The 20,833-nt window shown below is 38.7% G+C and overlaps 1 protein-coding gene across 8 annotated transcripts in view; it reads left to right on the top strand.

Moving 5' to 3' along the window:
- ARID1B (AT-rich interaction domain 1B) overlaps positions 1-20,833 on the top strand; it is a 323,386-nt gene that overhangs the window by 281,293 nt on the left and 21,260 nt on the right. For 4 of the 8 annotated variants that reach the window (XM_051801539.1, XM_051801536.1, XM_051801538.1 and 1 more), the window contains 5 exons: positions 423-568; positions 8,019-8,128; positions 8,870-9,028; positions 14,959-15,168; positions 18,560-18,764. In XM_051801539.1, the coding sequence (XP_051657499.1) occupies positions 423-568; positions 8,019-8,128; positions 8,870-9,028; positions 14,959-15,168; positions 18,560-18,764 (830 nt within the window). Of the gene's footprint in view, positions 1-422; positions 575-8,018; positions 8,129-8,869; positions 9,029-14,958; positions 15,169-18,559; positions 18,765-20,833 lie in introns of all 8 variants that reach the window. The other 4 variants (XM_051801535.1, XM_051801537.1, XM_051801532.1 and 1 more) reach the window with 1 other exon arrangement.

Below are 20,833 nucleotides of genomic sequence, written 5' to 3'. Positions count from 1 at the left end.
CCATTTTTCTTCTGGTCATTTCACTGTTTGTTAAGCTATGACAGGTAAAGATTGCTATTACATGGTCAAATGGCAATTCACTGGATTTTTTTTTCATGCCAATGCTAGGTTCTAATTTTGACTCCTAATCACATTGCTGTCTACTATAGGTAAATAATCTGAGTTGTATTTTTCTGCTGATTGGTAGTGGCATATAAAGACACTGTATACCTCTCTTGAATAGTCTTCACTCCAGTTCTGTCTCAGATATATCTAACTTGTTCAAGACTAATTCAAAGCTCCCTATATTGGTAAAGTGAATTAATTGCGTGCTTTCTCCTTAGCTATTTGCAAACAATAGGAGCTGTACTCTGTGACAAACCACAGCATCTTCAGCAATGAGGTACGTAATGAGACATTGTATGTGTGCTTTCTTCTCCTAGGCAAGGCAATTTTCCTGCCATGAATCAGAGTGGTATTATGGGATCCAGCTCCCCCTACACTCAGCCGATGAACAACAGCTCTGGCTTGATGAACCCGCAGGCTCCTCCTTACAGCATGGCACCTAACATGGTGAACAGTTCAACAGGTAATGGTGAGTAACTTTCAGCAGTGACCTTCCTCCATAAATTGTCTTAGCAGCATCAGCCCTGGACTGGTGGCAGAGGAACAACCTTCTTCATTTAATTCACCCCTCTCGGGTGGTTTGGAGTGATTCAAAACTAAGCTAAGGTGCTCACTTTTTTTTTTTTTTTGTAAAAGTGTAACTCATACATTTTTCATTAAGTCCTTTTGCACAGCACATAGATGAGTAGAGTGTTTTGAACAGTTCCAGCAACACTCGGACTCAGTTTGATGTAGGTGTTGACCAGCAAGTATATGTATATTTCTGTGTATGTGACTGCAAGAGAGGGAAGGAGAATAACCTCATCTAAGAGGCTGCTATTGCTTTTCAGTGTCTTACTTCCTAAGGTTGCAATTTCAGATATTTAATGTGGTAGTAATTTAAAAAAAAGAGATGTGCACCTGCTCTGACTTGAAGATGCTGAAAGTTGAGCACTTAACATAATTACTCTGTTCAGAAAACATAGACCATATTCACTGTTTACAAAATTCATATAGGGTTTTCCTCATTTACGTCTTTAAATATCATTATATAAAATTTAATTATAACTTCCTTTTGCAAAAACAAAAGCATATTCAATGTAGCGATTGGATTTATCTTTCATATCATGACTTATGAGTTTAGAATTGCTTGCAGCTTTGTGTATGACTTTGAAGGCAAGTGAATGTAGTTCTGCACAAATATGCTTTATGGTCCGTATTCATCTTGAACTCCTAACAATTATCCTCCATCAAGATAATACTTCAGTAAAGATCAATTCTTTGATTGGGGTGTGTTTGGATGAAGTTTCAATGACCTTGAAGTGGATCCTCCCAAATACTTATTCCAGTCATGGAGTTTCTGTGCCTGCTTTACTGATTACATTATCCTTTTTTGAAATGTTGGGGTTTTTAAAGTTTTTGTGAAAGCTGAATAGGTTGTGCTAAGGTAATATGATGTTGTTTCTTGGTTGTTTTTGTTTTTACTTTTGTCTATTTCTTTAGAAATGCCTTACTACCTGAATTGTGTCTTACCAAGAACCTGTTTGTTGGTATCTTTTTCTCTACTCTTCTTAGCCTGTTTAATTTCTTCATCCTTTGCCTCTTCCCCTGTGTTTCCTTCCTGTCAATTTTATGTGTTTCTGCTTCTTGAGAAGAAAATGGCCACTGTGAGATGCTAGCGTCTAGTATGTCCAGAGAGTTTCTTTCCTCTACATAGGAACTCCTGAGACACTTAGCAGTGTCTTGTATTTCAAAAATATTATCTTACTGTTTTAGTGAGCAGAAGAAACAGAAAGGAAGCTTCTAATCAGTAAGAGTAAAAAAAAAAAAAAAAAAAAGGCTTTTTTGGAAGCCATTGGTTAGTCCAGACAGCACACTGCACCATCTGATGAAGAGGGACAAGCTGTTGAAAAGACCATTAGATAATAGCTTGCTTTTCCCCCACCAGAGCTGTCCCAGGTAATATTATGTTCTGTTTGTGTAGTTATGTGTTTTGTCTGGCTTGCTGAAATAAAATTACTTCTGAGCATTGAAACTGTGCTATAAATTTTGTTTTGCTATTAGCAGAAGTAATTTTTTCCCCTTTTCCGTTGGCCCCCAGAGCTGCAAAAATAACCAACAGCAAACAGATGGCAGAGTGCCCTGCCTAAGAAGATTTATATATTCCTACGGAATAACCAGTTTAAAGGAAGATTCACAGAGGGTTTTTTTGTTCAGATAATTCAGCCATTTGTTATTTCATACAGTGGAAATCTGTTCAATGCAAGACCATTTATCCTAGCAGTCTTTTGTATGGGGTAGTCATACTCTTTTTATTGTGTTATGCATTCTGAAATATTGGATTTTGAATAATTTAAACATTTATCAAGGTTTTTTCTGCCAGTGCATTTGTGAGGTTTTCTTTTGTTCCAGTTTTATTAATTCAGAGATTACCCAATGGAAAGTAAGAATGAGATGAAGTAAAGGAGTTCAGTGCACCTCTTTTAGTCTGGGAGCAGACACGCATCTAGAATGCTTTATGGAGCCAGCCTCCAGGAGGGATGGTGTTGGGGAGGAGACGGACACACACAACACCAAAAAGAGAAAATTAGGTGTGAATACACTGCAGAGGACAAATGCAGTGTGAATACTTAATTTCCCCTTATCCCCATCCTTCCGCTTGGGTCAAAAAAATGAAAGTCTGAGCTTAAGGCAAGTGTAAATACAGTTCTTAAAATGATAATGCCTTGAGCTGAGAGAGCACTTCAGGGTCAGCTCTGGTGCTGCATTTGATGAGGTGGAAAACTTATGGGTGATACCTACTTATGGGCTTGAAAATAGTATTTTCTGTGACGTGAAGATCACTTCAGCTATCTGACTCTACAGCTTCCCCTTCCTCCCCACCGCACTTCGTAAAGTCACACATCTGTCGGATAAACCAGTGTTCAGTCAATGTGTAGGGCCTAAACCAAATACAACTGAGTGGCTGCTGATGGAGTTAAATGTGGGCATTAGTTAACTTGCTCATATACACTGAGCATGAACAATTGTGCTTTCAGTTAGAGGCCAATGAAAACCTAAGGTAAGCAGTAGGGAGAAGTTAGTTTCTTGGTTGACTGGGTTTCAGACAGTGAAGTTGTGTTGCATCCTGAGAGAGGAAGGTGGGTTCTGTATACATTTGTTTTAATCAAATGCACTTACTCTAAAACAGAGGAAGATTGCTGATAGTGATGGAATTGTTTTCATATGGTGTTGGAGCTTTGGTACAACTATGTCCAACACTGGTCTTGCCACCCATTTTTAGTAGGATTTATAACTCCTTATTACCAGTTGAGTCTTTTTTTTCCCTTTATTTATTAATTAATATCACAGTTGAAAGGAAAATCATGCTGCAATTACACATACTGGTACTTTAACAGTGACTGTGGATCAAACAGCAGATCACCAGCTTCTGCTGATGTAGAGCAGCTTAGGAACACAGAAATTATGAGATGAAAGGCAGATTCTTCTGATAGAGTATCCCATCCATAGCAATAAAAAAACTTCAAGAAAATGGTGCCAGAATCCCTTCACAATTATGGAACAAGCTGCCATTCAGAAAAATTGTATAACCTCCACTGTCCTTTTATTATGTGAGTTCACATTTCCCATATATATTTTAGATTTTTCCCCCTATCTTTCAAATTCCAGCTTTAAAAATGCATCTAATAAACAGGAAACTTACAAATTCCAAAAGAAATAAAATAATTTCATGCTGTGAGCCTTGTTAATTCTAGTGAAAATTATTTTTAAAACAAAGCAATATGGAGTTTGGATCTCACAGATTTTGGTATTGTTCTTGCACAGAAACTGGCATTCACAATCTCTGCTACCTCTGGAGGTGAACAAACCAATAAGAAGGCATTAATCTCCTTACTGCCACAAGGATCCTTTCATAATTTCACTACCTCTGTCCTACTGAAACCTTCCTTTTTTTGGATATTGTTATTACCAATGAATTTTTAACATTGTAATATTTTACATAAAACGTGAAGTTCTAGGAAAAATTATTTGCATGAAAGGAATTAAAAGGATGTTCTTTGAAATAGCATTAAAAATGCTTAGCTTATTATATATATTTGACTTCATATTTATTTGGATTAACCTCTGATAGGAAAAGCAATCATATTTATGCATGTGAAGTATTTTTTAGAAACTTTATTTTCTCCATTTTGCAGCTTAGTTGCATTTTTCGGAAGAATGGAAACCTCCATTTATTGCACTATTTGTTTTACTCTAATTCATATCTTCATAGGAGCTATTAATGCACATTTAGATAAACTTTCTGGAGGTTGTCAGTAGTTGGTAACAGCTGTAGTGTCCCATCACCTATATGCCAAACAAGTGATGACCTTGATCCCATAGGCACCGTTTGACTGTAAGTCAAGTCAGTTCCTGGCATAGAGATGCCTGTGTCCCAAACTGCTTGTACTTGTCATCTCTGGGCCAAGACTTGGTCAGCAGAAAGGAGGTGTATAACTGAGATGCCTGGTGACCATCTCATCCCTTTCAGATAAGGTCCCCTGGTACTGTGCTTTTCCCCAGAGGCCAACGGTTATTCCTGGCAGGACATCAGGCAATGCTCTTATCCCTCTTCCACTTTCTCTGTGGGCATAAAAGAAATGGGGATCCTTTTGCAACTCCACAGTCACAAATTCGCTGCTTTTGCTTTTACTTTTTCTTCTCTTTCTTTTCTGCAGAGGGATAGTGCTAGGGGTGGAAGGGAGAAAGGAATGTCTTACAAAGGAAAGAATATTCTGTTTTGTAGAGCATGATTTGTTATTGCACTAGCAATAAAGAGAAAAACAATGTTTGTATATTACTGCTCCTACAGTATTTCTTCATCTTCTGGGACTAGAAGAGCAGCCTTTAGCAAAAAAATAATACTTTGCTGCAGTTTTACTCATGTCAATATCTGCCTTTGAGTACATGAAATTCAGCATGGAATAGTTAATTCAGGACCTTGACCCATACTTGCTTTTTGAAATCATTCTAGCTCTTAAATTCTTATAATAAGCCAGAGGCTAGTACTTGAAACCTGTTCACAGTATGCCGTAACACTATTTGAGTCAAGTTTTCCCTGTTACCCTCCTCTCTACAATGTTTTATCCTTTGGTTTGCACTTCACATGAAGAATTATTAGTACCCGTGTAGAAAGAGACTGGGTCTTATTTTAGCAGTTTCGTGACAATAACAGTATTTCACTGCTCAGAAAGGGTCAAAACAATGTTCTTGCTGTACCGCTTAGCTAAAAAAAGTGAAAGAATGTCTGCTCACAAATCACTGGAGAGTATGTTTGCAAGAAGTTACGAAACAGCATTTCAACAGCAGATAGAAAAGTAGCTGTGGAAACATCTTAGGTAAAAGCTATAGGGAAACTAGACAGCCTTGCAGTTTGCTAGTAAAATGCTTGCAGTTCTCCTCTTTGAGGTAGAAAGAAAGAATGTAGATGAAGTAAATAATTTAGAACAAAAAATTAAACAGAATTTGGGAAACTTTCCTTTTTTTTAATAATTGTCTCTAATTCCTGATAGTTGTCTTTGCATATACCAGCAAGCAATATTCAAAAGCCAAAATGAGCCTATATTTTTACATTTCTAAACATGATTAATAAAGTCAAAATATGTGTGGTAATCTCCAGACTGGAGATTACCACAGCCCTTTTGCGTGAAGTGTTAACTTAAACCCCTCTGGAAAAGAGATTCATAAGGGAGTTCTGATGGAAGGAAAACTAACCAGGAGTGGACACAATTTTTAAATTCTTTGCAATAGAAATACAGTGTGCCAACCTAGATAACAGTGAGATATCAGCAGAGGATTTAGACATGCAGAATTCTGGTGAAGAAGCATGATTGTTAACGTCACTTTTTTTGACCTCTCTAAAATGGCTTTAGAGGGGAAGGGCCATCTTTGGTTGCTTTGAAACTAAAACTAAGACTTCTTTTATAGCACTTTCACGCTTGAAATATGCTAACTGATAAAATGGATTTTGTTTAACAGTTCTGCATTCCAGTTTGAAACGAGACCATGGCATATATTTGACCATTTTATACGTATTTTTTTAAAAATCTCTAAAAGAAAAATAACTTTTTTAATTGTGGAATTGAAAACTAAAATGTGCTAGGCTGCCATTCTTCATTTGAGAATGGTCACAAGCTGCCCCAACTCTGCAAACAGAGTATAAGGGCAAAATGCATACAAATCAAATGCTTAGTGGATGCTGACTTCCCAGTAGCATATTGACTGAATGTTTTGTTGAGATTTCACACACATACATAAAAATAACAGCATTTTTAGCTGATCCCAATAGATTTTTCTCTGCAGCTGCATCACTTGTAAAAGGCTTTTTGTTCCAATTCTTGAAGTCTGAAGTATTGCAAGTAATTTTTTTTTTAAATCTCAATTATGATTTGTGTGTTGTGATGACTTTAAGGGCTTGATTGGGCTACAAATGTGCTTTGAAAAAACAAGAAAATGTGCCCATGAAAAACACCGGCAGTTCAAAGCTGAATATTGAGCATACAGTTGTAAACTCACATGGCACATGGCTGGGTAGGTTTTTTTGGCAGACCGAGAGTTTCAACCTGCAGTGATGCTAAAGATATTAGCAAATTAGCACTGCAAAGCTTGCCAGAGTATTCGCTAGAGTCCTGCTCATGCTCTCACTGCTGTAATTAAAACTAATTATTTTCTAAAACATAGTAATACATGAATATGTGGAATAATCATTTTGTAGTGGGCAATCTGTGAAGTATTTTTAAAGCTTCTTTTCCCCCTCCTATCTTTGGCTTGCTATGCAGTGTGCCTGCTGCCTAGTGCAAGCCAGCACTATCATTTTGTGAGAGGCATGCTAGTCTGGTAATGACAATGATGATAATGTTTAGATTTGGGGTTTGTATTTTTTCCTTTTTATTGTCTTGTAGGTTATTCTGTCCTGTGTTTTTATCATCTCATATCCTTCTTTGAAAGAAGGACATGAGGGAGATTAAAAAAGGAGAGAAAGGAAAGGTAATCCAGTCTTTCACAAATGCTGCGCACATGGTTTTCAGCAGGAGAAGAATCACCTGGTGTCTTGCTGCTGTTCTCTGGTTATTTGCATTGATTCAGTGTTATGGCACCTCCTAGCATCTCCTCTGCCCTGTATTTTCTGTCTATTTATCTGGATGTTTCTTCTTGCATCTTTCTAGAAATCCAGGAACCCAGCAGCTCTGCAGCAATAATACTATACTTAGCACTTGCATCTTCAAATAAAAAACACTTAAACTCCTCGCACTCCTGGGAAGCAACTGCATGCCATTATCAGACAAAGACATTTGTGCATTCATTATAGTCCCACCTCATTTTGGCAGGAGGGAGGAAGTTCAGTGCTAAGTTCTCCAACAGAGCACAGTTTACAGCTTGTAATTCTGTAGCTAAGGGTCACAGAGGCTGAACCATTCATATCGAAGTCAGTAGGGGCAGGAATTATCTGCTGGACACCAACCTTAATACAGACGTAACTGGAAAATTCAGCCTTTTTCTTGGATTCAACACAGCAAGCAAAATGTGTATTGTTTTCATTTATGTTTGTCTGTTGCTAAAGGGAGAGTGCAGTAATTAAAATACGTTGTTTTTCTGTTAAAATGTTGTGGTCAAATGCAGAGACAGTTGAAGAGTACCAGCAGCACAAAGAATGAGTTTTGCTCTGTAAAGTGGTGGTGGTTGTTGTTGCATGGTGTTTGTATTCTCTCCTGTTCGTTCTCTTTTATTTCCTCAATTCAACTGAAGAGGTTTCCAGGTTTCCAGAGGCTAGAATAACAGGACAGAGGTGGGAAAACCTCTCCTTCACATGGCACCAGTCTTGCAGCAAGGAAGCGTGTTTTTTCCTGCAAAGCCAAACACAGTCATGCTTAACTGTTTCTCCTGTTTTCGATTAGCACCTATGGGTCTTGCAGATATGATGACACCTGGTGAGTCCAAACTACCCCTTCCTCTCAAAACAGATGGCAAAGAAGAAGGACCACCCCAACCCGAGAGCAAGTCAAAGGTATTTACCACCTCCGCACGTGGTGTTGGTTCTGCCTGCAGAAGTCTGCTGTGTTGTCCTTCATCTTCTGGTTTTGGCCTACCCACTTCTGTTCTTTCCTGCATGCCTTTCCATTCACGTGCAATCTCTTTGTTTGTTTCTTTTATTTATTTTTTTTCTTTTTTCCTTCATTGTGTGGATCTGAAAGTTACTAGTTCTTATGGCATTTTAACTTGTGGGGGCAAAGCATCCCAAGCCAAAAGTTGCGTGGGGATTCAGCTGTGCCAGGTGGGTGGGAAAGAAGGGTCTTGCCTGGTTTTAATCCTTGCAGCCATTTTTCTCTGCCTTCAGTTATAGCTTCCTGTTTTGGCCGCCTCAGCAGCAGCAACATACTTTAATATTTTGCTTTCCTGCCTTATTTGATAAAATAAGGTGAACAGCTTGTTTTTTTCTTTCTTTCATAATGGGAAACCCATGCTTAGCATTTCATGTGAGCTTGAAGTAAGCATGGTGGCTTAGTGACTTTAGCCAAGCATCCAGCAAACTTTCCAAATTATACTAATTAACAATGTTGTTTTAATACCTTTAATATATATATAAATATATTTATATATGTGTGTGTTTTCTGTATGTGTCTCTCTGTTTATATATATTTTATATATAAAAATTGGTCAGTCTGTTAAAATGGATGTATTTTTTTTTGTTTTTAATAAAGTTTGCCCTGCCTTTGTCATATTATTTTTTTTTATTCCTCTACCACAGGATAGCTACAGCTCTCAGGGTATTTCTCAGCCCCCAACCCCAGGCAACCTGCCAGTCCCTTCCCCAATGTCCCCAAGCTCTGCTAGCATCTCCTCATTTCATGGAGATGAAAGTGATAGCATTAGCAGCCCAGGCTGGCCAAAGACTCCATCAAGCCCTGTAAGTGGCTCTGGTTTTTTTGGTTTTTGTTTATTTTTTTGTAATTAATTATATTTTAATGCTTGCTTGTTTGTTTTGTAAATTCCTTTTCTTCATTATTTATCCACTAAACAGTTTTCTTTCTCTGTAAGACTGGGTACAAATTCTGCTCTCGGACACATGACTGTAAGTTCCACTGCCTGGCTTCAGTGGGGCCTGAGCATGCTTATCCAAGGGCAAAATTTGTCCCAACAGTACTTTGAAATAAGAAAGAATAAAATTGCGTGCATCGTGCAAGTGTGCTGTCTGGTAAAACAGCAGTTGTTGTGAAGAAAACGTCCTTCCTATAATGCATCAGCTTCCAAGCATGCCGACTGTGTTGTTAAGGACAATTCCATTTCTGTTCCTGGGCCCAAACTCCTTCACACAACTGACTTCACTCTGGTTGCTGCACTTGTCTTTATTATGATTATTTAGGGAAAGAAAACCAAACAAAACAAAACAAAATGAGAAATCTTCTCCCCTCTTGAAACTAAGTCAAATTATAGACTCAGCACCACGAAAAAGCTGCCATTTATGTTTTTGAAACATTTTTATTTTTGAATTGTGTATCTGGAAGTACAGCCATTAGGCTATCAGGGCACAGTCTAAACCAAAAATGTTTCTAATTTGCTTCATTGGGTTATTTTGAAATAACCCAGATTGTGAGTAGAAAAAAGCCCCTGATGCATGTACATTTTTAGAAAACTATTTTTTAGGTGAATAATGTTTAATCATTCTCATACAAGTTGTAAAGAAAAACCTGAGAGAGTCGTGTGGAGCTAAAACTGAATTTCGTCACCTATCTATCTATAGATATACACATGGAAAATCTATATACATATATAGAAAAGAGAATGAAGACATAAGCTGATACGGCCTATGGGGAGCAAATGTCCACTTGATCATTTTTGTTTTGTTTTGTTTTGTTTTTAATTAGAAATATACATGTTGTTCCTCTCTTATTTCTTTTTATCAAAAGTAGGAACGATCGTAGTAAATTACTGAAACGTATTCTTGTATAAAGGGTGTTTTCTCCAATGTTAGTGATAAACAACTAAATTTTTACAAAGTGATACGTTGAAGTGTATGTCTCAGAGCAAACAGAGGAAGGCCAATCAGAGGGAAAAGATCTACCCATCCAAAAATCAGGCATCTAGAGAATCCCCTGAACAAAGGGGCAGCATGGCATGAAATGCACCACTTCAATCTTTGGATATTTATTTGACAGCAACTTTGAGTCTCAGAAGGCAGCTGATGTTACTTATTCCCACAAAGTCTCATCTTTTTCTTCACAGCATTTCTGAAAGCATGATACCAAAAATTCTGTTAGCTTTCTTTGTAGCAAAGAATACTTTGGGTATTGCTTGTTTGGGCAGTTTTCTGGAGGAAAACGAGAGTTACTGCACAGGCTGTCTAACACATCGAGTGCTTCCTCTACAAGGGTACCAAACAACAGTGCATTCCTGAGCTTATTGCATAAACTGTGTAGCAAATCCTACAGCCATCATGAACATATGTGAAGATTTTTCCATGTAAATATGCCAAAGTATAGCATTGGAAAAAATAAATGAGGAAAGTTTCTGCTTTCAATTTCTTCTGACTGTCCTTCTGTCCAAAAGCTTCAGTTAGCTTCTTAGTGCACAGATGTGGATACATACGGTACTTTGGAAGGATAGAAAAATAAGTGGTGTAAATGAGCTGGTCCCTTTCTACCTGTGATGGCCAGTGGATTGGATAACTTCATCGACATCAACAGCAGCCTGACATAGAGTGGAATGATTGATTGCAGGCGTTTCGTTACACTTGAAAACAGCCTGAATTGGTTCATTAAATCCCAAAGCTGTTTCATGTGCTACAACTTCTCCATTCCAGCAAAGGATAAAAGCAAGGGTGAATAGTCTGATTCACTTCAGGATATCCCTGTGATCCTACTAAGTGGATCCTCTCTTTCAGCTGTTTTGTGTGGAAAAGAGGCATATGAAAATGGGAAGAAGGAATTGTTAAACATTATGTTTTGAGGCCTCTTTGTGTACATCAGTAAAAGAACACTTCTGCCATGCAAATTTTGCATGTAATGTGCATCTCTGACAGCAGTGAGGTAGTTTTAAAATTTTTTAAAAGAGACATTCCAAGCATGGGTGTGAACTGTGCAGGGTTATTGCAACATGAATAAAACAGTAGGTTATGAAAACCCCATAAAATGCTGTTCAGTGTCCATAGGTACTCATGAACGTGACAGTGAGTACACCTGAATAGTACTACATCTCCATGGTGCTATCTGTGAGGGGTCTGCTGAGTCCTTCAGGAGAAAATCTTGATAGAGGATTGTGTCCTGCAAAAGCCTCTGCCAGAGACTGGACTTCGGCAGTTTTTGCTGCCTGTGTATGCACACTCTGTTCTGTAGTAAAAGAGTAGTAAATTGGCAAATTCTTCATTGAAGTGGGAGAAGTGAATGGTAGATAGTTCTATAAATATAGATGCTTAAAGATATGTACAGAAACAACTATCCACTGCCTTTCATGTGAAAAGAACTCCTACAGAAATTTGTGTTGCTCTGAAGGATTCTGCAGACTCACCATACAAGGGTCTGTATATAATACAGTTTTAATAGGGGGTTTTAATATAGGGTTCAGCAGACTTAGTATGGGAATTGGCTTTGGTATCCACATACTTTGGTGGAGTGTTTTAATCACTCATTTAAACATGGCCAGACATACCGTGTGTGGAAGAGTGCTGAGGATTGAGGGCAGAGTAGGATACAACTAAATCAGTAAAGGTATGTGCCACAGGCTTGGAATAACATTCTTTTATCACCAAAATGATCAACAAACTTAACAGAAGAAAGGCTCATGATCTGTATTCTTCCAGCATTGCCTGACATGTGCTCGTTTTGGTTAACAATGGGATCATTCTCTTATAAACCCTTGTTTTCTGATGGTTAATATTTACCTGTAGGCAAATTTGGGCTTCCAGATGAACCTGCCCATGTGAAACTGAAGTTTGTTTGTGTGTAGACTAGCTTGCACACACCTGTCATTTTTATACATTTACATTTATAAAAATAGAGAAGAGAAAAAGATCTTTACTCTTGAGGAATAGCATTCTTCCTTCCAGTGCATTCTTCTACAGTTAACATTTCATTTTAGAAGAAAATTGCACCCATTTTACAAAGCATGACAACCTGAAAGCTCACACAGTAAGAAACACTTCTTACCTTCTGTAAGCTGTGAAAAGTTTTCAGATTATACTGTCATTTTAGAGCCTGCTGCCACACTGCTGAAAAGCAGCATCATTTGAGATGTATAGTAGAAAAACGCAGAATGAAAAATTCTTAACTCTTTCCCTTCTGCTCTGAATTGGATTTGAAAAATGAATCTTAACATACAAAAATGAAATCCTAAAATTGGTAAATCTGAGGTTTCTTAATCATGAATTACGATAAAAGAGAAATAGAAACTATTCTGTTGCTTCATATGTTAGAATATAAGCACATAGAAAATTTTCTGGGTAAAAGTTGAAATTTCCCACCTTCATTTTTGTTACAGTTCTGGGACATCTTAAGTGTCAGATTAAAATTAATGCCAATGAGTAGTAGAGTAACTTCATACTTACTGCAGTTGGTAGTGGGGTAGCTCCAATTCATTCAGCTATTCAAGCCTGTGTGATCACATATCTGTTCTCACTGCAAAAACAATGTGACTTGCCTGCTTCCCTCTTTCCACCCACCCCCCAAAAAAACCGAACAACAACCCAAACTTTGACAAAGTATATTTGTTGCAAAGAGTTAAACTGATTTTCTTAAACACCCAGATACATAGCAAGCGATGCTCTTGAGTAAACTGGTTGCCATTACAGAATCAGTTTGTGCTTTCTTTGCATAATCTGCAGGATTCATGTCAAAGTACTTTCCTGCCAGCCACTTAGTATTAGTAAAACAAATTCAGCCTTGACTCTGACTTCAGTAGGAGTTGTAATGCAGCTGAGTCTGGCTCAAGTAAATTGAGGAGAGCACCTCATTTCTAAGTAAGAAGGGTAATCATATCTATCTGTAGGAAGGACTGCTGGGAAGAAGTTTCAGTGTCAGCAAGGCAGAAAACTTTACAGGAGGCTATTTATTTAATTAAAATGAATATCCATTCACTGGAAAGAACAGCAATGGCTCATGGAACTACTAGGTCACCCCCCTTGGCTTCATGTTTCTTTTCTCCTGACTCTCTTCCAACGTTGCCAAGTTTCAGCTGACGGCTGGAAGGAGATACAGAGACTGTTATATTTTCCAGGCTAACATGCACGATGAATGGTGGGAATGCTTTTAAAATCACTGGCAGTGGGGTTCTACCCCACTGAATCCTTCCTTCATGGCATTTAGTGCCAGGCCTCACCACTGCTGTGTGGGGGCATGGGCGAAGTGGGTGCTTCTGTAGCATCTGTGAGGTATGGCTAGGGTCTTCTTTAGAGATGTTCAACTAGGAATGAGTTTCTGTTTACTTGAGAATTGTGCTGTCTTCTGTTCAAAGTAAGGAAAAGGCAAAGGAGGGAAAGAGTGATTGACTAGATGAGTTTAAAGAAGTGTCTACTGCAATCAACAACAAAGTTTAGGATTTTACTATACAGACATAAGGGATATGTTTCCCTTCACATATTTGGATCATTTCCCAAGGCTGTATGTCAGTCTTTTTCCCTTGTGTTTGATTCTGAACCATTCCCATCTTCCACAGCTGAGCAAATCACTTCACCTTTTGCAAGTGGGAGGGTCTTCCTGCGACAGCAGCCCCTCTCTGCTGTCAGATCAGAAGCAGCTCAAGTAGAGAGTGCAACAAGGCCTGTCCACACATGGCATAGAGCCTAGCTCACAGGGTTATATTGCACAGAAAAAAAGGGTGAGAATTTATAGCTTTTGTAGCAGCCTCTCTGCTTTCTCCTGTCTCCACAGTTAAAAAAAAAATAAGAGGTGGGGGGATCAAACATAATATGAGCTTTCATTAGCTGTAAAGCCCAAAGAACAGCGGGAAAACAGGTTCACTGCTGCCTTTCTGCCATGGAGACAGAATTCTGCTCTTACCAGCTCTTTTGCTTTTCCTGGTAGTGGTTCAGCTGTAGTTGCTGCCCATCCTTGGTTTTCTGCACACATTCTCTTTGCCAGGCAGGGCAGGTGAGATGGGTATCTTCTGTCCTCTGTCAGGGGAGGAGAGTAGTAGCTACTCTAAGCCTAATTGGACAGGCAGGTAATTGACAGTTCACAAAGAGTATTGCCACCAATCTCCTTGTAGGCTCCTGTAGGCACCCTTGCTCATCTTGCTTATTGGCCAGCAGCGATGTGAAGAAGTAATAAAGTAACCATTTTTAACCATTTGTGACTCTGAAGAGAGTACTAGTCCTCCCTGTGCTGCTTTGCCATGATTCACACTTTAGACTGTTTTTGTGTAATTCCTGCTCTGGAGAAATCACTTTCAAGTTTTCTAGCCCCCTTTGAGGGCAAAGAAGACAGGATTGGTTTTATTCATTTTTAGGATTTTCTAAACTTGTATAGGACAAACTTGTTTTTAATTTTACCAAAATGGTTGCTTGCAAAGCACTTTGAGATAAGTGCATGAGAAGCACTGTGTGAGAGCTACCTCTTAAAATGACATGAGGCAACATCAGAAACTTGCCTTCTGGGATCCAAAGTTCAGATCACTGAAAGAAATATAAAAATGGGGAGTTTGGGCCCTTTATTTAGAAAGGTACTTTTCCGTATATGAACAGAATGTACTGTTTGTGCCTGAACTAGTAGCCTTCATTCCTGACTGTTGTGTGATAGCTTTAGTTTGTTTGACATCTTCTCTTTTTCAATGTTGTGAGTTTCTTACTTTCTCTTCCCTTCCCCTCCCACCCTTCCCCCAACTCTTTCTTTTCTTCTTGTGATTTAGAAATCAAGTTCCTCTACCACAACTGGTGAGAAGATCACTAAAGTCTATGAGCTAGGAAATGAGCCGGAGCGAAAGATGTGGGTGGATCGGTACCTGACATTCATGGAGGAGAGGGGCACACCTGTGGCCAGTCTGCCAGCTGTGGGAAAGAAGCCCTTGGACTTGTTCAGGCTCTATGTCTGCGTCAAAGAGATTGGAGGTTTAGCACAGGTAAGAAGTAGTGTTTGAAAATGAACCTTTTGAAAAGGCAATGCACGGTTTTTTTCTAGAGTATTTCCTGCTGGTTACACCATTATGTTTTCAGCCTTGACAGTGTTGTTGAAGAAAATAGTTTCGTGCTTTAATATCCGTCTGGAGTTCATTTTGGGCTGTATAATGGCCCTAAAATTTCAGAGTTTGAATCAAGATTGACCATTGCTATAGAGAGATTAGATTGTTGCCTGTTCAGGGGAATCTAGTAATGCTACTAAGAGAAGAAAAAAGAAAAGGCCACTGAATCAAAGTTATGAGTAAGAAGCAGATGATAGAGCTAAAAGGAAAGGAGATTTTTAAATCCATCTTTCTCAGATAGTGATACAGCCTCTAGGACAAATCAGTTCATCTCTCCAGAGAAGCTGCAGATATATTCCTAAACTACAGTCCTTCATCCTAAACCTTTCATCTCTGAGTGTCTGTATGTAGTACATTTGTTTCTTAGACACAGCCTGTGCTTTGCCTGTGTTGGGAAAATGCTTACAGGATATTTTGGGTTGCCTTGCAAACATAATGATTACAAGGAAAAGGTAAATTACTTAAATGAGTAGAAGGAAAATGAAAGCAGGAAGAGCTGAGACTAAAAATTGTCACAGATGGGAGGGAGAAGCTTTGGTTTGTGTTCTCACCAGTTAACTAGAAGTTTTGCAAAGGGATGTTTGGAAATTACTCATGAGTTCAATAAGACTGACCACCACAGAGCAAAATGAAATATTTAATTGTCTAGCACCATCAAAAGGGAAAGCAGGAGAAAACGGTCAGTATTTGAAGTCTTAGATTCAACATTCAAAGTCTCCTGTTCTTGCCTGATGCTTTTACAAAGTATCCCTTGCATCTGGGGGATCATTCTGGCTAGGTGCTAGAAACTACTGTGAAGTGCAGAGATCCATAATTTCTGTGGACTTAGGGACATTTGTGGATGTTTAATGCCTTGCAAAATGAGGTCTTACATATGGCTGTGTAGATAAATATGTCTGTGCAGTATTTAATATAAAACATGTAATATTAAAACAGATACAATTTTACACTAATTACAAACTATTAACTCAAAAACATGGCAAGCAAATTAGATCCTCAGAAAGAATGCATTTTAATAATCTGTGTGGTTAGTTCAAGAAAGGAATGTCCAACAAAAATTAGTACCATTTTCAAAGCTATTTTTAAAAGTACACCTCACAACATAGGATTTGACTATGAATTAGATCCTTGGCCCTTCAAATCCAGGGATTTTAGCTATTCCTGTTATTAAAGAAAGGCAGAGAAACCTAATATAATTCACCTTGCCCATTCTTAATGCTGTATATGGGTAAGAGATACTATCCTGACATCTTTAGTGATCTGGTCATGCCCCCCAGCATCATACAGATTTGATTAGTTTTTGTTCAGAAGCTTTATTACAGGTAAATCGTGTCATGCAGCTGCTCTGCATCATACAGCATGATTATGCCCATAGTATGATTCTTAGCATCAAAAATTGAGCAAGATGAGGGGCAGATGAGATATTCTAGATAGTCATTCATGTTTTCTTATTATGGAAGTTTACTTTATTTTGGGACATTCAGTGTTGATTTTCAGCGACAGACATTATACTTTGCCAAAGAATAGATACTGTTCACTTAGACTGATTTTTGAAAGAGCTTGAGTTACAAATGCATGTGCTTCGGTACTGCTAAAAATTTACAGTTAGAATAAAGGTTCCTGGTTTTGCTGGTGTGCCCACATGAATGTTCGCTATGCTTATCTGTTTAGAGTTACTGAGAGGTGCAGAGCTTTGCTTGCCGAGTTTTATTTAAATACATCTGTGTGATGCCCTCCTAAAAAGCTGTTGCTCCAACTGCTGCACTCCACATCTCATGATTCTGCCTGGAGAGTGACAGAGTGTTAAGCTGTGCAGCAGTGGTGCATATTCTCTGTCTGAATGGTTGCAGTTGATGGGGTCCAAACGTGAACAGACCAGCTGTTGGCAGTCTTCTTTTAAATGCCAATATACTGGGCATTTAGACATGAACGTTTCTGTTTGCATTATGCAATGTGTTCATTACGCACCACTTAGCTGTAAGCCAGTAGGAACAAAGAGCTGCGTAACTGAATTTCAAGCCTCAACAGGGGCAGTTTATGAAAATCTGGTCTTCTTTAACTCTTGGGTTCTTTCAGGGTGTACCAGAGAAATAAAAACACTTAGCCATCCCAACCTGTTTGCTATTAATGCCATCCTCGAAAAATCTTTGCTGACTGGCAGCAGTTACGGTGTTACAGAGAAACATAAAAAATGTTTCCTTTGCTGTCACATAGACTAAGTATGGCTAATGATAACCTTTCTAGCTATACAAGTTAAATTAGAGTCATTAAAATCTCAGGCCTCAGGGCAAGTAGCAGACATCATGGAATCAGGATTGTTCCTCAACAAAATCTGGGATGTTTAAAGCCTATTTATTTTGGTGCTGACCCCTCTTCTTGGATCATACCTAGGAATTGCATAACTGGTTGAATGAACTTGGGGGCATCAGGTATTACAGAAGAAACACTGGCTGCTATGAGTGGTACAGCTGAGTGAGCCAGCGGCATCAACCAGGATGACAAATGAACTTTGCTGTTATTACAGATCAGCTGTGTTTGAGGAACTCATGAGCGGAGTCTTTCAATATTCTCAGCCTTACACTGCAAACAAGACTCACAGTGGAGTTGTGTAGGCAGCATTGTAATACAGAGTATTGCTGGACTAGCCATGTGTGTTTGAAGTCTGCCTTAATTAATTAGGGGCCTGGCTTCACTGTGCTTCTCATCTAGCCAGAGGATCATCGATCTGTCCCTGCAAGACGGACTAAAGTGAAAGGACTTGAACCAGGAATTACAAGCTGAACTGTTTGACAGTTCGTGGCTATTTGGGAGAAAAATTTATTTTTTGTATTTATGCTCAAACACTTAAATTGCAGAGTAACGCTGTTACTGCTTTCTAAATTAGTTTTTAGAAGCTGCTTTTTAATTAGAATGGGGTGGGTGTGGGTGGGTGTCAGAGAGGGAGAGAATGAGCAGGAACTTGGTTGGAAATGGATTGCTAAACTGAAGAGCATAGACCCTGGAAGAGTGTTAGACATTTAAAGGATGCACCATGCAGAAGACTCCACAAGCAAAGCTTTTTATGTAGCTATCAGCAGGTTCCTTAATGGTTTTATAACTGTAAATGCTGTCTGTGCATTACTGCGTGTGGGAGTAATGAGCATTAGTTAAAAGAGGAAAATAAAAAAAAGTAAACCAGGGCATTAAGTGCTTTTTTTTTTTCCTTTTTAGTTTCCCGACTTAAGCAAAACACTTTACTGCAAACCAATGATTCTGCTGTTTACTTTGCTAGGTTAATAAAAACAAGAAGTGGCGTGAGCTGGCAACCACCTTGAACGTTGGCACTTCGAGCAGCGCAGCCAGCTCCCTGAAAAAACAATACATTCAGTACCTGTTTGCCTTCGAGTGCAAGATTGAGCGAGGGGAGGAGCCCCCTCCAGAAGTCTTCAGCACTGGAGATACCAAGAAACAACCTAAGATTCAGCCGCCATCTCCTGGTAAGTCAAATGAACTGCAGCCTCTTACACAACCATTTTTTTGAATGCAAAAGATACTAGGTTACACTTTATATATTTAGAAACATGTCTTGCTAATGCTGGACAAACGACGACTATAAATCTGTTGCTAGCATCTTGTTCTCAAACTTGGAGCTGAGTCAAGTCAGATTTAACTCTGAAGGGCCATCTGCAGTCATGTGTCTGGTTTGTCCTTGCTCACTCCAACATACAAAGACATTGTACCCATAATGTTCAGAGTTATGTTGGCATAATAAAAAGAACAGTGTTCTGCATGGATGTGCTTGCACAGTAGAACAGGAAGCAGCCTTAAAGGAGCATCCATTTGTCTAAAGATAAGACTCTGGAACTTACACTTTCCTTGCTGTGAATCTGAAGCTGCATTTTCAACACAACTGTTGGTCAGTAAGGCTTCAGTTGGAGTCAGGGTGGCAGATGCTGGACTGAACAGTGAGTCTCAGATGGTTGCTCTGATGCAGCTCATGTCAAATGTGTGGCAGATGGAGAGCTGAGAGTATGGTGCATCCCCACTGCCAGACATCATAGTTTGGAGGCATGCTCTCTGTTCTTTTGTTGCTAATCCTGTGTGTCAGATAAGTCATTAGCATCACTGTCTTTATCTTCTCATCTGAAAAACTGGAACTGGAATTACTTTACTTTAGCTGTTCTTTTTTTCATGTATGGTGTGATGTTTGGAACCACTGTTTTCTTTCTAAATTCATTTAACTTAAGATTCTCAGGATTAGATAATCATGGTTGATATTCAAGGCAGGACAGTCCTTGAGTAGAAACATAGTATTAGTCTGTGATGTTGACTTCTGGACTACCCATGGAAGAGGAAAAGTTTTGTTTGATTATTTTGGGTTATTCCTTTGCTTGTTAGCTTTTCTGACCAACAAAATAATTCGACAAAATCTGTGAACTACTGTCACAATTACTACTAGGCAGACCAGCATCTGTTATTGCCAAGAGAATATAATTCCTGGAGTGTTTACAGCAGTTTCCTGCATTAGAAGGCAGTTTTAGAAAAGTATTCACTCAGTTTCTGTTAGTGCAGTTCACTGGCTGAAAATGGGAAGTGGAGAGTCGGGGACCCAGCAACCTCTGCAGACAGTTTGCAACTGCATGACTCCAGTACCCTATTGTGGATACTAGAAAATTACAAAGACCTTTATAATCATATAATAAAGTTCTGGCCTTTCCAAGAGCATTTCTTACAATAGAGCTTTGTCAGTACAGAAAAGCTAACAGTGATAAGGCTTAAATCTTTCTCAGACTGATTTATTCAGTGTAAGGATTTGGGGGAGTATTTAGTTAAAATCTTCCTAAGTATATCTCTGTGTAATGACTTAAACATTTCCTTCATCTTATTAAAATCTAGGGTTATTAGGTACACCAGGGGTGATTGTTTAATAGAGAGGATGACTAGGTTACTTTGCAGTGCCAGCTTAGAAGATGGAGCAAAACATTTGGTACTGCAAGTGAAGCCCATAGTCCAAATGTTTATCTGTCTGAAGTGAGCAGAATGTCCTGAATGTGCACGGCTGAAAAAATAAAATATGTTGGAGGTACCCATCACCTTCTGAGAAGACTGGTAAGGGAAGCTGAAACTGTTAGACTTGTTAAGGACACTGAGGTGAAAATTAATCTGTTTCTAAAAATGAAAGAGTATTTTGCTTTGCTTTCTCCTCCCTTACACTCTTCCTCTAACACTGGTCTCAGTAGTTGATTTGGGGATGATCACTGTAAATTGGCTGAATTTTGAGATGAAGAATCATTATTTAAATATGTAAACATAAAACAAAGGAATAGAAATGTCAGATGTACCACTTTTACAGGGTCCTTTTGCATTTTGACGCTACAGATGAAAATGGCAAAGTCCAAATTCAAATTTATCATAACTTCCAAGCAAGCTGTCTATGAGGAGAACTGAAACTATTTTTCTAAAATAAAAACACAGCAGGACATAGAGACTAGAAGAGGGGGAAGCAAGCAAGGATCTCAAGGTTTGTTTTGTTGTAGAGAAAAGAGCTTGTGTCACTGAATGAGAC

The sequence above is a fragment of the Manacus candei genome, unplaced genomic scaffold (assembly GCF_025592945.1).
Source record: "Manacus candei isolate 608988 ecotype Guabito, Panama unplaced genomic scaffold, ASM2559294v1 h1tg000052l, whole genome shotgun sequence".
In the NCBI taxonomy this organism is placed as follows: Eukaryota; Metazoa; Chordata; class Aves; order Passeriformes; family Pipridae; genus Manacus; species Manacus candei.
The sequence above is the reverse complement of the archived record's forward strand: the minus strand, read 5'-3'. Positions and strand labels throughout refer to the sequence as shown.